The 15,586-nt window shown below is 36.9% G+C and overlaps 1 protein-coding gene across 5 annotated transcripts in view; it reads left to right on the top strand.

Moving 5' to 3' along the window:
- The window catches only part of acp7 (acid phosphatase 7, tartrate resistant (putative)), a 39,933-nt gene extending 25,509 nt beyond the window's left edge, over positions 1 to 14,424 (top strand). For 4 of the 5 annotated variants that reach the window (XM_088648429.1, XM_088648424.1, XM_088648423.1 and 1 more), the window contains 8 exons: positions 5,427 to 5,489; positions 7,772 to 7,886; positions 8,169 to 8,282; positions 10,341 to 10,407; positions 11,250 to 11,317; positions 12,054 to 12,125; positions 13,495 to 13,632; positions 13,932 to 14,424. In XM_088648429.1, coding sequence (XP_088504555.1) covers positions 5,427 to 5,489; positions 7,772 to 7,886; positions 8,169 to 8,282; positions 10,341 to 10,407; positions 11,250 to 11,317; positions 12,054 to 12,125; positions 13,495 to 13,632; positions 13,932 to 13,997 — 703 coding nt within the window. In that variant the 3' untranslated portion in view covers positions 13,998 to 14,424. The remainder of the gene's footprint in view (positions 1 to 5,426; positions 5,490 to 7,771; positions 7,887 to 8,168; positions 8,283 to 10,340; positions 10,408 to 11,249; positions 11,318 to 12,053; positions 12,126 to 13,494; positions 13,633 to 13,931) is intronic. The other variant, XM_088648428.1, reaches the window with a different exon arrangement.
- Positions 14,425 to 15,586: the final 1,162 nt, after the last annotated feature.

The following is a 15,586-nucleotide window of genomic DNA, read 5'->3' as shown; positions in this document are numbered from 1 at the left end:
ATAATGTAAAATTGTGAACATTAAAAGAAACACTGACATCTGGGCCAAGCTTATGGAAATGTTACCTTAGCCTTCATACTCTTGATTTAATAGATTTTTAACCAAAAATGAAATGAAACATGAAACAATAACAAGCTGTTAGGGTCTACCAGGGGGCTAAAACAATAAAATGTTCTGTAAATGTCTTGTAAACTCAAATACTGCACACAAACAGGATACTTTCAAACTGTTGAAATCTTTTACACCAGACTAGTGAAGCTAAAAGTAGGGACATTTTTGCATGACTGGATTTTCTTTCTATAGCACTGATGGTTGCTACATGCCTAGGTCATATCTGAAGTGGTATACTGACTATGTAAGCTGGGTTTGGGGAATATATTGCAGAAGATAAAATGCTACAGGTGACTTCTTAACTTCACTATTGCTTTCTGATTTACTCATACCATAAACGTTACTCTATTTGCTCAGTTTATTTTCATGTACTGTACATTGCTAATTTACATTGAACTGAAGGGCTTCCACTGGTTTATAACTTCTCTTACAGTATATTCTACAGAAGTAGGGGAAAAGATATTTGATTCCTCAGTGTATTATTTGGACATGTTTTGAATTGCTAATATTTCCTTCTAATTACAATATACTTTAATTTGATTTATTGGTAATTGCTGTTTAGGTATGGTCTTTACGAGGAAAAATGAAAAAATTAAATCTTGTGTAACTAGTATTGCCAGGTTTTGCTATTTGTTTTGCTAACAACAAATATTTGTGCTTTTTTTAAAAAAAGAAAACATTCCACTTTTTTCTTTACATTACATTTTGTTAAGGAGAAAATAAGCGGGGATGACACAAAGCACTCAGCATGTAAAAAATACCTGTATCTATCAAACACAAATATTCATTTAATTGTTTTTATAGTCTATAATCAGGCTCTCAGTCTTGGAGATGAGAGGAATTACACATTCTTTTATCTGCTTTTTGTCTCTAAGCCCACTTTGGCTTCCTTATTACAAAGGCAGGTACACTTAATTCTACCTGTTTGTTGTAGTGATCTTCTTGCTTAGCCATTAAATGCTTACTATTGTGGAAGGTATTATAGTCTTTTGATGCATTTTAAAAAAATGGTCTACACCTTGTATAGATGACATATGAATTTCACATTGCAAATATAAAATAAAATGTATTTACTTTAACAATTAAATATTTTACTCATGGACTGCTGATTCTCATGTCAGGCAACTCTTTTACTTTATTAATGGAGAATATAATTACTTAACCACAAGATGGTAGTATGAACCTGCAATTCCTGTCCTAGCTGTATATAAGCTTTACATTCAGTACATACCATAGAGGTTTTGAGGTATAGGAAGCCAACTTTCACTTACTGTAACTGCAAGTTGTGTCAAGGGTGGAATATAAAGTACCTGCATGCTTTCAAACTGGAAACAAAAGCACACTGGTGTTCATACAGTATATACAAATTAGGTACTTGAAGTCAATGTTTTGGTTCCTTATAAGTCACTACATTATTATCACACTTATCATTTTCTCCATTTCACTACTGTTGTGGACTTAATGGTTTAATGAAAATTTGTGTTACTTTATTTTATATTATATAATAATAATAATAATAATAATAATAATAATAATAATAATAATAATAATATTTTAAAGTTCTATACTAATATGTTTAAAGGAAAACACAGAAACATGTGGACTGCCAATTTAACAGTTTATACTGGTATGCAATGAGAGTAATTTATACCATCTACATCTTTTCTTTACTTAATTTAATTCTTAGTCAACATTTCATTTCATGCTTTCTGATTATTTCTGGTTTATGTTAAGAGTTTTATCTGCCATGCTGTCTTTTCTAGCAAATAATAGCTTTAAAGAGACCAATCAAAGCATTAGATAAGGAAATATCACGGGGAACATTTACAACATGTCTTGGCTCTAAACTTGATTCCCCACAACATGCCAGTGCATTCCAATGTCAGGACCTTAGTTAAAGCCAAATCTAACCTTAAATAAATTATTGTAATAAAACAATAAAGTCAAAATAATTGTATGAAATAAAACAAAATAAATTAATACAATGTGTTTATGTTGACATCATTTACATATTTTAGACAATATGAGGTATTAATACAAAAGGCAAACAAAATGTTAAGATATTTTAAATGTTAAGACATCTATGTTACATTAAAATGGTATAATGCGCTAGTAAGACCTCACTTAGAATACCGTGTATTGAGCTCGGAGAGAGAAGTGTAAGTATTCTAATTCCTCAAATGTACTGACAAAGTCAAACCAAAGGACACCTAACAAAGGAAAAAAGTGCAAACCCTTGGGCAATGCATTTAAAACTGAGAAGAGGAGGCACTTCTTTACGCAAAGGATTGTGAGAGCATGGGACAAACTACCCAACCACATTATTGAAGCCAAATCCCTGGCTTCTTTCACGAAACAACTGTATTCAATCCTTGATCAATTACCTACTAAATACAGTACCATGGTGGGCTGAATAGCCTCCTCTCATTTGTAACCTTTGTTATGTTTTATGTTACTGTTGTAATGGTACATTAAATAAAGAGCTTGTTGTGCTGCTTGTGAAATGACCAAAAGAAATACTGTACACTACCACTTATCCCCCTTAAACACACACGCTTAAAAACGCTTAAATTGTTGAGTCTAATTTAGAAAGCCATACACTTTTTTAACATTGGATCAGTGAATTGAAAATAAAATTAAAAAAAATAAAAAAATTGGAAATTGCAAGGAAACTATGAAGATGGAAAAATCTATTGTTAACTTTCAAACAAAAGATTTTCCCTTTTGCATGCAGTGTGTCAACATCCAGTCTGCCAATGAAAATATTTTTAAAATAGCACGTGTGTTAGAAGAGAAGAATGGTCTCCAACCCAAACTACTGCTTTATGCAGGAACCATAAGTGGGGGCAATTTGTAAAGGCACCCTGTTCTGTGTTTTTTGGCTGAAAGTGGTGACAAATGCGCAGGCATTTTATAAATCAGTAACTGTATAGGCAGGAAATACCTGTGTTATATTTACCTCACCTTGCATCCTGTCTGGAGTAGTCTGTGTGTTTAGACTGCAGATAGTTCTCTGGCAAAAGCACTTTCTTTGGAACTTAACATCTCCAGTATTTATGAAGACCATCTTTTATTATTCAGAGATCTGTATCAGTCCCTAATGTCTTGTTGGCTTAAAGAAAGCTATTAATATCCAAAGCCCCAGTAGACTCCTTGCAGGCTCGAACATGCAATAATAAGTACTGTACCATTAGGTTATTTTATGCAGATGAAATATTTCACTTTTAGTAGTTTGTGTTAGTAAAACTGTTGATTCATTTATACAGTATTTAAAAAGAACATTTGGATAATACTGTTGAAGAAAAAAGATAAACACGACCTTAAAACACACCATCGTGGGATAACTGTTGATTGCTGACGGTATGTTTTTCATTGTCTTAAAACAGGAGCTCTCAAACAGCTCCATCAGTTTATTATAGCCAGCAGCCATATCACCCTGCAACTCACAACTGGCAACCCAGTACCTGGATGGGAGACCTCCTGGGAAAAACTAAGGTTGCTGCTGGAAGAGGTGTTAGTGGGGCCAGCAGGGGGCGCTCACCCTGCGGTCCATGTGGGTCCTAATGCCCCAGTATAGTGACGGGGACACTATACTGTAAACAGGCGCCGTCCTTCGGATGAGATGTAAAACCGAGGTCCTGACTCTCTGTGGTCATTAAAAATCCCAGGGCGCTTCTCGAAAAGAGTAGGGGTGTAATCCCGGTGTCCTGGCCAAATTTCCAATTGGCCCTTACTAATCATGGCCTCCTAATAATCCCCCTCTATGAATTGGCTACATTACTCTGCTCTCCTCCCCACTGATAGCTGATGTGTGGTGAGCGTTCTGGCGCACTATGGCTGCCGTCGCATCATCCAGGTGGATGCTGCACATTGGTGGTGGTGGAGGGGAGTCCCCATTACCTGTAAAGCGCTTTGAGTGGAGTGTCCATAAAAGCGCTATATAAGTGTAAGCAATTATTATTATTATTGCACAGTTAGAGGTCTAAAATTTGACATTGATAGCTCATGTCCTGGCTGTGATGTCAGCCAACTGTGAAGAGGGTTCTCTAAGTGGTAGTGGTCAAGTGTCACTAGGGTCAGATGGGATTGATTTAGCTATGGCATTCTCAGCTTCCCATGTAACAACAAGCCCCACGACTTGCAAAGTATCCGTGTGTTTGGCAGCAATGCCAATGAGAGTTTGTTATTTTTCTAGTTTACTGTACAATGATCCTGGACACTGTGGGACCCCAGCATGCAAAATGGTGGATAAATCTGATGAGTTAAGGGCATGTTTCTCATCACTCTCATTAGTGTGAGGGTCTTAGCAGTGACTCAGGCTGATTACTTTTAAAATGGAAACTATGGAAAATAAATGGTGAGTAAGTATGGTAATATTGTGATTTTATGTTTTAGAAATTGTATTCAAATACTTTTGAAAGGTACCGTGTATTATCAAATCATATACATCTTGTAGACGCTGTGAAGAAGCAATAAGAAAACAAATAGAGTTGTGGGATGTATATTCAAAAGTATAGATTTTAAATCAAGAGTTTTACATTATAATTGTACAATCCACTAGTAAGATCTCGTTCAGAATAGTGTGCATAATTTTAATCACCACATTACAAAAACAATATTGCTTTTCTGCAGTCAGTTCAGATTCAGTTCAAAGCAATCAGATACATTTCAGGGTTTAAAACAATATCTTACACTGACAGACTAAAATAATAGATTTGTTTTTTTTGATGAACAGTGAAGATTATTCAAAATCCTTAAAACCATTGACACAGCCAACCCAATGGACTTCTTCAGAGTAAAAATGAAAATATGAACCAGTGAACACAAGTGGAAACCCTGAGAAAATACATTTAAACTGAGAGGGTTGTGGGTGTTTGGAACAAACACCTAGCCATTTGTGGAAGCTATACCTCAGTTTCTTTTAAGAATGGGCTGGATCAGTTAGCTACTAGCTAACGTGCTACCTGTGGTGAATGACCTCCTCTTGTTTATAACCTTTCTATATTCCTTTTAGAGCATTCTTTCTTTTTATTTACAGTTTGCCTAGATTTACATTTCAAATGTACTCCCAGACCATGTTTTGTTTTATTTTTATCATATATCTTTGCAAGCAGTATAATTGGTGGGTTCCATCCTCCCTCATACTGTAAGTATGAGGGCTAGACACAACCTGTACAGCAGTAGCACAGGATCCGTTTTCCTATTCTGGTGTCAGTAAGGAAAACCATTTTTCTGTTGCTAATTAGCTAAGAACTTATGGGCATGCGATTTGATGGCCTATACATTTCAACAGCTTTAATCTGATGTTTTTACAGCAATTTTTCCAACTACAAGAACCGTTTCAGCATGCCTGGAGACACTGAGAGCCTTTGGTACAGGTAGGAAAACACCCGAGAGGTTGTTTTCTCAACCCAACACCCAAGAGATCCCTTTCCTGTCAGTCTTAATGGAAAATACCCATGCTGAGATTCAGCTGAGCACACACAACATAGTCACTGGGAAGAAGGAACCTATATATGCATTCAATGGGCAAGCACTTTTTGGTTTCTTTTTATTTGGAAAGGAAAGGCTATATATACATATTTGTAGCTGAACAAATAAGCTCTTTCATGGTCAAGTTTAAAAAAAGAAGAGGAAAAAAGAAATATTGGGTGAAATGTTGGGCTGAAGCTTTGCTTTTTGATGGCATTACTCTTGTTTAGACACAGGGGAAGTGACAGCAGATGGAGATGAAATCCAAGTTCTAGTGAAGCAGAATACTATACTTTTTCTTCCACCTGGTGCTGGGTGTAAGGTGATACAGTACATCAGAAAAGGGTCCAGCTAGGAACAGCTTGACCACAGAATTGCAGCGCTTGCCCCAGTCAGGATGCTGTGGAATTAAAAGCTAATTCATCAAAGTTCTGAAGAGCTGTGGCATGTTGCCGGCCTGTGCAGACAGGAGATCCTTTACACACTGCTGGGCACCAAAAAAACTTGTCAGGCTGCTTATTGCTCTCAGCTCTCAATCAATTTTGTGTGATTTTCCAGACCTCCGAGATGTTTTGCCCTTACGCTTAGCATGAGCATTGTTAAAGTGATTGAGTACCACCCTTCAGAGCAGATGACAGGAATTAAATTCCTAAGAGCACACTTTCCACTTTGTGTCCTCCTATGCTCCCCTTCTCGGGCCTTATCCTTTCCTAAGTGAGCAGTGAATGGCTTTTCACATTCTCTTTCTTTCCCACTACAATTTAGAAACTCTTGGTCTTTTACTTTCTATATTTGTCTCTTGCAAGCAAGTCTAAGAATAGTAAACAGGAACAAACAAGTCAGGAATTTTTCAGTTTTCATCAAGAAGCCTTGTTTCTGAATCAGTGTGAGCTGTAAAACCTCATATGTAATGTAACCTCATAAACCAGCTGTATGATACCTCACTTCTAACATTTCTCACATTAGTTTTCAAAATGTGGCTCAAGCATGGGGTTTAGTATATATACAGTATATGAAGAATAACAGTGTGTATGTTATCTGGGATTGTACAACATAAGAAAGGTCAATATCCTGACCAACTCGTACAGGTACAGGTGATCACATTACATCTGTCTTGGAATCCTTGCACTGGCTTCCTATCGGGTTTCAAGTTAACTTCAAAATCCCCATGCTCTATTTGGCTTGTCCCCTCAGTACATACAGTGTCTGACTTATTATCTCTCTATTCCCCACCTTGCAACCTTCATTTGTCTGATTCTGGTCTTCTCTACTGTACTGTATGTCAATGGTGACAGGGCCTTTTCCTGTTATGCCCCAAAGCTTGTAATTCTATCCACAAGGATATCAGAGAGTCACCTACCATGAGTGCATTTAAATCCAGACTCAAAACCTTTTTGTTTCAGAAAACCTTTTATTTAATTAGTATCTGTGTCTGTTCCATTTTAGAATGAACATGTATCTTCTGTTGCACCTCTTTCTTCTTGTGTTTCTGATAGGTTTATTCTGTAATTTGCTGTTCTTATAAACTTTTGAACCTGTTTATTCTTGCAAGATTTATAACTCAGACTTGATAAGAGTGTATTATGTTTATGTCCATTCTTCTTAAAATAAACCCTTAAAAGCCTTTAAAACTAAAAGGCTTACACCTGTTATCACTAAATGTTTAATAGTATTTTTTTAACGTCCATGTTAAGAGAAATCACTTTATTAGCCATATACAATTTCTTGCATTAGAAATTAGTTTTTTCACATACCCCAGCTTGCTCTCCATGAGACACACAGGCACACAGACGGGGAGAAAGAAGCTTGCAGGGTCAGCCATTTACGGTATACTGCACCCCTGGAGCAGCTAGGGTTAAGGACCTTGCTTAGGGCCCCAGTGGAGTAGGATTCCTCTGTCAGCCACATGATTTGAACCGGCAACCTTCTAGCCACAGGTGCAGATCCTTAGCCACAGAGCCACCGGTTTGCCCATCATTTAAATGACTAAATGGCTAGAAAACAAATTGGCCAAATTTATCACTCTATAAAAAAGGTCTTCATTCATTAACCTACTTTGGGTTTTTATTTTGGGAGAAATTGTAAATGTATGAATGGATAATTAAACACATAGTTATCTTTATCTGAATATGAATGCTTTCAATATATTTGTTCTTAAGCTTATTCATCTATGAATTTTTCTCCACAGCTGGAACATAGGACCCGCTCACATCATCTCCTTTTCAACTGAAGTGTACTTCTATCTAGAATATGGACTGGACTTAATTTTCAGACAGTATAAGTGGCTGAAAAAAGACTTGGAGGTGGAGATTGTTTCAATTTTAAACTTCAATGTATTCATTTTATTATTGAAATTCCACATTTTCAGCTCTTGCCAAATAACAGTATGACGTTTTAGTTGTTTATTGGTTGCTATGCCACTGTTAAGTCTTTATTATTATTCTGCTCAAAAAGAAACACTGTGAGTGTAAATTACAGGTGTAAGAAATCCAGTAAGAAACATTTACACATGAATAAAGCGTACTTTGTACAAAAGTTTATGTTACATCCTGTAATTTGCTGTGGTTTTCATAACAATTTTCTAGGAGGCTAACAAACCAGAGAACAGGAAAGTTCGTCCTTGGATCATAACCGTGGCACACAGGCCGATGTATTGCTCCAATGATGACAAAGATGACTGCACCAAGTTTGAAAGCTATGTAAGTTATTTTTCCACGGATACCTCTGTGGGACTTTGTTTATACCATCAGTCTGATGAGAAGCTTCTTGTTCAAGCAGTGGTGGCAATGGGTTCTGTTCTAACTCCCCCCAGCAAATGTCCAATTGGGTGCAGTGTCAGCCTCCAACATTCTCCCCTGAACTATTCCACTTGTAGCCCTGGTGGTCTGGGAGCCTGAGGCTGAACCTTTACCTATGGCTTGGACTGCAACCAGTCTGCGTCAATGAATCCATTGTGCAACTCTCAGCTCCAGGCCTTCACTTCTACATTTGATTCAAGCTGACACCTGCCTACATCAATGGAAACATCATGCATTTCTTCTCCTGTTCTGCAGGAGTCTATCCATTAACTGATCCCTGCTTTCCCTACACCCTTTTTTTCACTCCAACCTTTGCTCACTACAGGATTAACCCTCTAAATCAAGCCACGCTCACATACAGTATTCTGGTAAGACGTCCCTCATCATCAATCTCTCTCAACTTGATGCTCCCAGCATTAACAATTCTGCTCCCTAATTCTCCTTTCCTCTGTGCTACGCAATTTTTGACCACTCTATACCTGATCAAAGCAGCCTGAGAGTACAGTATGCTTATCTCATCACAGCTGTAATCATGCCCTTAGATTTATGCCTATTAACCCTAAACCTTAAGCACTTTGTAGAGTGTGCAGGCAAAATGAATATTATTCAAAGTCCATCTTACTTTTGACGCATACCTGCCCAAGAAGCTTTTTCAACACTTTCAGGAGCCCTCTTCTACACCTTCCTCCATTTAAAAGTCCTCCACTATCCTTCATTTTGGGGATGACTTTCTCTCATTGATTCTTTCCCAACTAGAGTTCATTCAACTTTGATTCCAATTTTTTGGACATCTAGGTTCCCTTTAGAATGGAGAAAACATTGGGGAATTTCACTTTTTTGTGTCTCTAATGATCTTCCTTCATTCTAATTTCTTGAATAAATTAAAAACAGTATTGCCAAGAATTCTTTACTATTATTTCCTTGTTAATATATATTATAAGGAAATAACGATTAACCTCTTTTTTGGAGAGTTAAACATGTTCAAGTTTAAATGCATTTATCAAGTTGCTTTGACAGTTAAATGAATAGGTTCCAAATGTAAACAAGGTTGTAGCGCTAGACAGCATTAAGTTGTTTAAAACTGGCACCAGCAAAGCACGACTCAGCAGCAGAATTACTACCCTTCATCATTTCATAGACGACCCAGAATATGTTCGTTCTGAATTAAATTGGTTCAAAACATGTCTGCACGCTGGGCTGAGTCCTGTAAAACTTCAACTATACTCTTCTGACCTTCAACTCCTCTACAGAAAGTCATAATTTCACATTCTTGTATCATAACAACTCTCATTCACTCTTTAAGCACTCAAATAGTACTCTTAGAGTAGTGAGACGGAAAGCTTTGATTACATTTTCTTGGTCACACAACACACAAGTTCTGTCTGGATAAGAAAGATATTTGTGTTACTGCACAAAACAAATTACAGATGTTTGTGAACAAAACCTAAGCACTTCCTTTTTGTACCAGTTCCCTCAATTCTGTCAGGTGGAGAAACAGTTCTTCCACTGTTTATGTTTAGGGCAGCTCTGTGTAGTTGGCCCTAAAATATGTATATGACGACCTACTTATTGTCATCATAAGGTTAACTAGAGATTCGACATATGTGTTCTGCAGACATCTTGACATTTTATGCCACCTTTTGATCTTTTTAGTGCTGACAGTAGACTTTAATATAATAAAATACAGTCTTTTACCTGATCCAGTATTAGACAACTATAAATATTGGCTAAAATGTCTTACAGTTTACAATAACATATGGCCTAGAGAGTGGTTTTTGCCATGCATTCAATAAATATTTAAGATCTGTAAAACACAAAGTTCAACAAAATAGTTTCCATTTGTTTCTTTTACTGAAATCTTTAGTACGTGACTTATTTGACAGGTTTATGCTGGTTGATGAGTGTGATGCCAGATGCCATTTCAACTTTGATTATTCCAAATGGTTTGTTTTGTTCCAGGTTCGACTTGGACGTAATGACACCAAGCCTCCAGCCCCAGGCCTGGAAAATCTTTTCTACCTTTTTGGTAAAATGTCTTGGCTATGATATGTTTAACACCAATAGATACGTACATCAATTGAGATTCAATTGATTTTGACTGCATTGCTACAGCCAAAAACCTAATGATAAATCCCCATTATTATTATAGCAAGGTCTTGATGAAAAGCAGGTATTTGTGCTGGTACATCAGCTTGAATATTATTAGTAGTTCCAAAATTAATATTTTCCCTTATGTAGTGTTTCATTTTTCATTGCATTAGGTCTTTCAGACCTTAGCCAATTTTAAAACTCATGCTCTCTGAGGAAAGTCAACATTATTCTATAATTTCATTATAAAATGTAAATTAAGCTGTTAAGTAAATACATTTTGCTTAATGTCTCTTTGATTCTAGTTAATTGTGGTTTATGACTGCTTAAATAACATCTTGTTAGGACCTATGCCAGGGGATGTATTTGTAAAGCGGGCTGATTTATTTTTGCTGCTGATGGCAAGCTTATTTCATCTTATGGAACATATCATTTTTAAAATCAACATTCATGTTGAAACAATAAGTGAAAGAGTTTATTTTTTAGTGTATGTCTATGTCTAATGTGATAAGGGAGAGGGGCTTTGTTTTTCAGAATTATGTCAGCGTCTCAAAAGAATAAGGATACAGTACCGTCACAGCCTTGACTCTTTCTTATTGTGTATTTATTTTTATTTCAAAAGTTTTGCCATCTTTAAACTATAAGGAATAACAATAGCATGATGGAGCCTAGCTGAAATATAGTTACATCATGTTATCACATCTCTGTTGTTATAATTATGTATTTGTTATTATAAATTTGTCACAGTCAGACACCTACGTTCCAATTTTCATCTTTCAGGGGTTGATTTAGAGTTGTGGGCACATGAGCACACCTATGAAAGACTGTGGCCTGTGTATGGATTCAAGGTAAAGATATTTTCCTATGAGGAATAAAACCTTATACTGAAATTAGTATAGTGAATGGATAAGAACAGTTGGATAAGGATGTAATGATGGCATAAACGAATGCATAGAATAAAAGTAATAAAATGCATATATATAATGTTAGATGAATGACAGGCCTTCTGAGTGGTTGGTACTGGTATACATTTGGAACATACCTGTAGGATGAATATTGTAGTCCAGTAAGTTTAGCATTCTAGCGGACTATAATTATACATCTTGGCTATATCACTAGCCATCTGGGACTGGGATTCTCCAACAAGTGGTAGCAATTAGCTAAGTACCTCCAGCATTGGGAGACCTAGTGCTGGCCAAGGTATTCTCCTTAGTATGTTCTAGAATGGCCAGCTGTAGTCCTTGAAAGCTAAAAGGTGTTACCATTTTTATTTCAAATGAGCTCTGACCTATTTGGTTAAACAAATCACCAACAGTACTTCAGTGGTTAGAATAAAAATGTTCCAAGTGTTTGGAAACACACAAAAAAACAAAATATTATTTAAGTGTGTTTATCCTCATGTGTGTGGTTTTTTGGGGTAAATTCCACCACTTGTGGACTGGTAAAAAACTGAAGGTACCTAATCACATTTTACCCCTCACAAAAAACAGCCTCAACCATTGGATTGCATTGATGCCTTCTAAACGAGCTTAGATTTGTTTGATTAAAATACAAACACAAACCAGTTCTTTCATTTTCTACAAGGTCTTCAATGGAAGCAGAGAAGAACCTTATGTCAACCCAAAGGCCCCAGTGCACATTATTACAGGGTCAGCCGTAAGTATTGCTGCCAGACAAGGACCAAATAATGGCAGCTCCTTTCATTCTATCACTTGTACAGTAGTTTAACCAGTACTCATTATAATTCATTTCTTTATCAGGTCTGAAATTAATTGTATTTATATAACTGGCAGATTCCCCTTGAATTGTTGGGCCTGAACTGTACTGACACTGTACTTTTAAACTACTTCTCCCTACAAGTACTGTAGTAGCAGTGAGCACCTTCCTCAGCTTGGTCCATCCCTTTTGGCCGGTCAGCTCTTCACTTTCTTCCCTCTTACCAATGGGCTGGTATAGAAATGATTGAGGCTACTACTTATTGAAAGACTTACTCTGCTCTCCATAACCTTACAACGTAAAGTCTCACTGTGAGACTAATAACCTGCACAATGAGGTCTCCTTTTCAGCCAAGTAATGTAACCAGCAGCCTCACCTCAAGCCTGCAGGAACTTAGAACCCCACTGTAAGGTTCTATTGATCACAGTCCCACCGTGAGACCACCACAAGACTCTGTCATTGTACAATGGACTCTCACCATACGTGCATCATGCATACAGTATATGGGACTCTCCTTTAGACTCAGTCAGACAGAAGCCTCACAGCGAGATTCTAAATTTCTCAGTCCACTCTGTGATTGCTGCTGAAACCAGCCCCCTTCCAGGGTTTTGATTTTTCATTCACTCAGGAGTTTCTACACGAGACTCCATTTCTTTCTGTCCCCCTGACAGTGAGGGTCTAGTCCAAACCTGAACCGACCCCGTCATAGACTTATTCAACCCTTACTGAACCCTACTCCCAACTAGTGATGTTAATTCCCTAATAACCTTGTGTACATTCATATTATGCATTCTCACCATGTATCTAGAATGTCTTGATAACCCCCCCCCCCCCCCCCCCGGGTCCTTAATCTAATTTTGACACTGTGGCTGTGGCTTGTATGTTACAGTAACAATAACTTTTTATCTCAAAATGTATGAAGACACACATAAGAATTTTATTTTCTGCTGGGTTTTCAATTGAACCATCATTAAATATCATGTCAGAAAGAGTTCTCTCTAACATCAAATCACTGAAATACCTCAATTTTCATGAAAATAACAGCCTAATTCATGACTGCAGTCTCTAAAGATGTAGTAGTGAAAATTAGAAAGCTCCCGACCGCAATAGTATTGTGCTTCCCATATCAAAGTGTCCTCATGAAAAGGACATTTTCATTGCAATTCATCAAAAATGTAAGACAATGAACCACAGTCTCTTGAGAAGCTCAATGTCAAAATCATATTGATGCAACTGAAAATCCATAACTTAAAACAGAGGCTTGGAGGCCACATACTGTGAATCTATGACTGTTTGCATTGTTTCCCAGGGATGCCGTGAGAAACATGATGGATTCATTCCAAAGCCACGAGACTGGAGTGCATTCAGGAGCACAGACTATGGGTACACAAGAATGCAAGTCCTCAATTCCACACACATCTACCTGGAGCAGGTCTCAGATGACCAAGTAAGAAGTCTTCAACAGCTCTAAATCTTGAGGCTAGTTTGAGCTAGATAAATTAATCTTGAATTAGGTAAGCTTTAGTAACATAAAAGCAAAACAAGATGAATCTGCAAAACTATCTCTTGTGCTACTAGGATACAGAATATATCAGTATACTCAGCCATTCTAAGCTCTTTTACAGAATCATTTCTTTAAATATGATATTGCTTTTTGAATACAGTGATAGAAACCACATAGTCTCAGAGCTATCATTTTCATGGTTTAGAAATTAAAGAAAGTCTCTTACAATGATTCTCTTTCAGAATGGCAAGGTGATTGACGGCATCTGGATTGTAAAACAAGAGCATGGCATTGCTTCCTGGTTGTAGATTTTTTTTTTATTCACCATTCGAAAGGAGATACCGACTATGGAAAAATCAAAGTTTGATCACACTAATCGTTAATGTACTTTAAATGATTTTAAAAAGTTTAAATTGATACATGTAAATTAGCAAAGACAAATAAAGGTTTTCTTAAAAAAACAAAATTTGATCTTATACATGTTTAAAATGTGCATTTTACACTTACTATACTTAATGTGGGGCATTCGTCTTTGAGGCTTAAGGCTTGGGCTGTTGTTTCATATTTGCATCTGTGACTTAAAAGCTCACACTTTTAATGTATTAATATGGACAGAAAGAATGTGGCATGAGAAATGTATTGCAAAGACGTATCCTTTGCAAGAATCCTGGAATCAGTTATTGCACTTCAGAAATATCATAACCATTAAAATAAACATTTCATGATTTAACCATTTGTATTGACTTATCATAGTTTGTTTCTAGGGAACAGGACTAAACCATTAATATATCTGTGGGGTGTTGACATATACAGTATATATTGACGCAGGGTGAATTATTTTAGACTAGAATAAATACTTTGCAAACATTTTTGTCATGTCTGTAAAAAATTATTAGATTAACAGTTAATCTGTAGCGTAGGAATGTCATCATTGTATTTCTGTCTGAATCTGAGAATAAGTGGCAGCTCTTGGCTGAATACGATATTAGTAATAAGATCATAGGCCAGGGGATCCTTCGCCATTAACTTTGTAAAGCTGTGCTCTAGAATAAAATGGTTAAAAGGAGCAAAGCAACATTTAACAGCACCTTTTCAAGACAAACAGAAATGACCACATTGGACTGGCAACTGCCCCAGATGGGCTGAAATATCAGACCATAATTGGCAGACCTTGTGGGCCCCATGTAGATTTACACTTTGAGGCCATTCTGGCCTCAAGTCATTTGGCGATTGTGGGCGCCGGGCACTGTGCCAATTATGTGAGCCACCATAGCCCCAGTCAGCAAATCTACGTGGATAGATTTTAAAAGAACTTAGTTTTCTATTGTCTTACATCATGTTTTTTCTCTCCACCAGCAATTCTATCCCCCTACAATTGGCTGCTGCTACATAGAACTCCATTTTGGCCCTTCCAAAAATCATGCGTCGCTTTATCCTTCCAACTTCACATCCCCAAAAATCCACTGTAATAAACATTTTATCAACAGCTGGTCAATGTAAATGTTTCATCATTTTTGTTGTGATCTCAATAGTTTTGTCTCAAAATAGTATTTTATAGCCCAGTATGGCTTTTTCACCAATTATAGGTTGCCATACTTGTTTGGCACCACAGATGGGTTTTGCTGGGGTGGAATATGCCACTATATGTCCTCATTGAACCAATATGTACATATTTCTTGGGGATGCACGCAGCTACAGAGATACAGTTTTTATATACAGTATAGCCCATGTGGGTTCTTGATGGGATTGAGAGTTATTATTTAACAAGTCATAAAACAAGCTAGAATTTAAATTAGAAGAGAACCTGGCCTGAAGGGACTCCTCAAAGGGTTTGTAACCTTTCATATTTTCTTAAGAGAATAGAAGGTTGGCTAGAAGGTTGCCAGTTCAAATCCTG

The sequence above is a fragment of the Lepisosteus platostomus genome, chromosome 10 (assembly GCF_059453375.1).
Source record: "Lepisosteus platostomus isolate fLepPlt1 chromosome 10, fLepPlt1.hap1, whole genome shotgun sequence".
NCBI lineage: Eukaryota > Metazoa > Chordata > Actinopteri > Semionotiformes > Lepisosteidae > Lepisosteus > Lepisosteus platostomus.
This window is presented reverse-complemented; position numbering and strand designations above follow the sequence as displayed.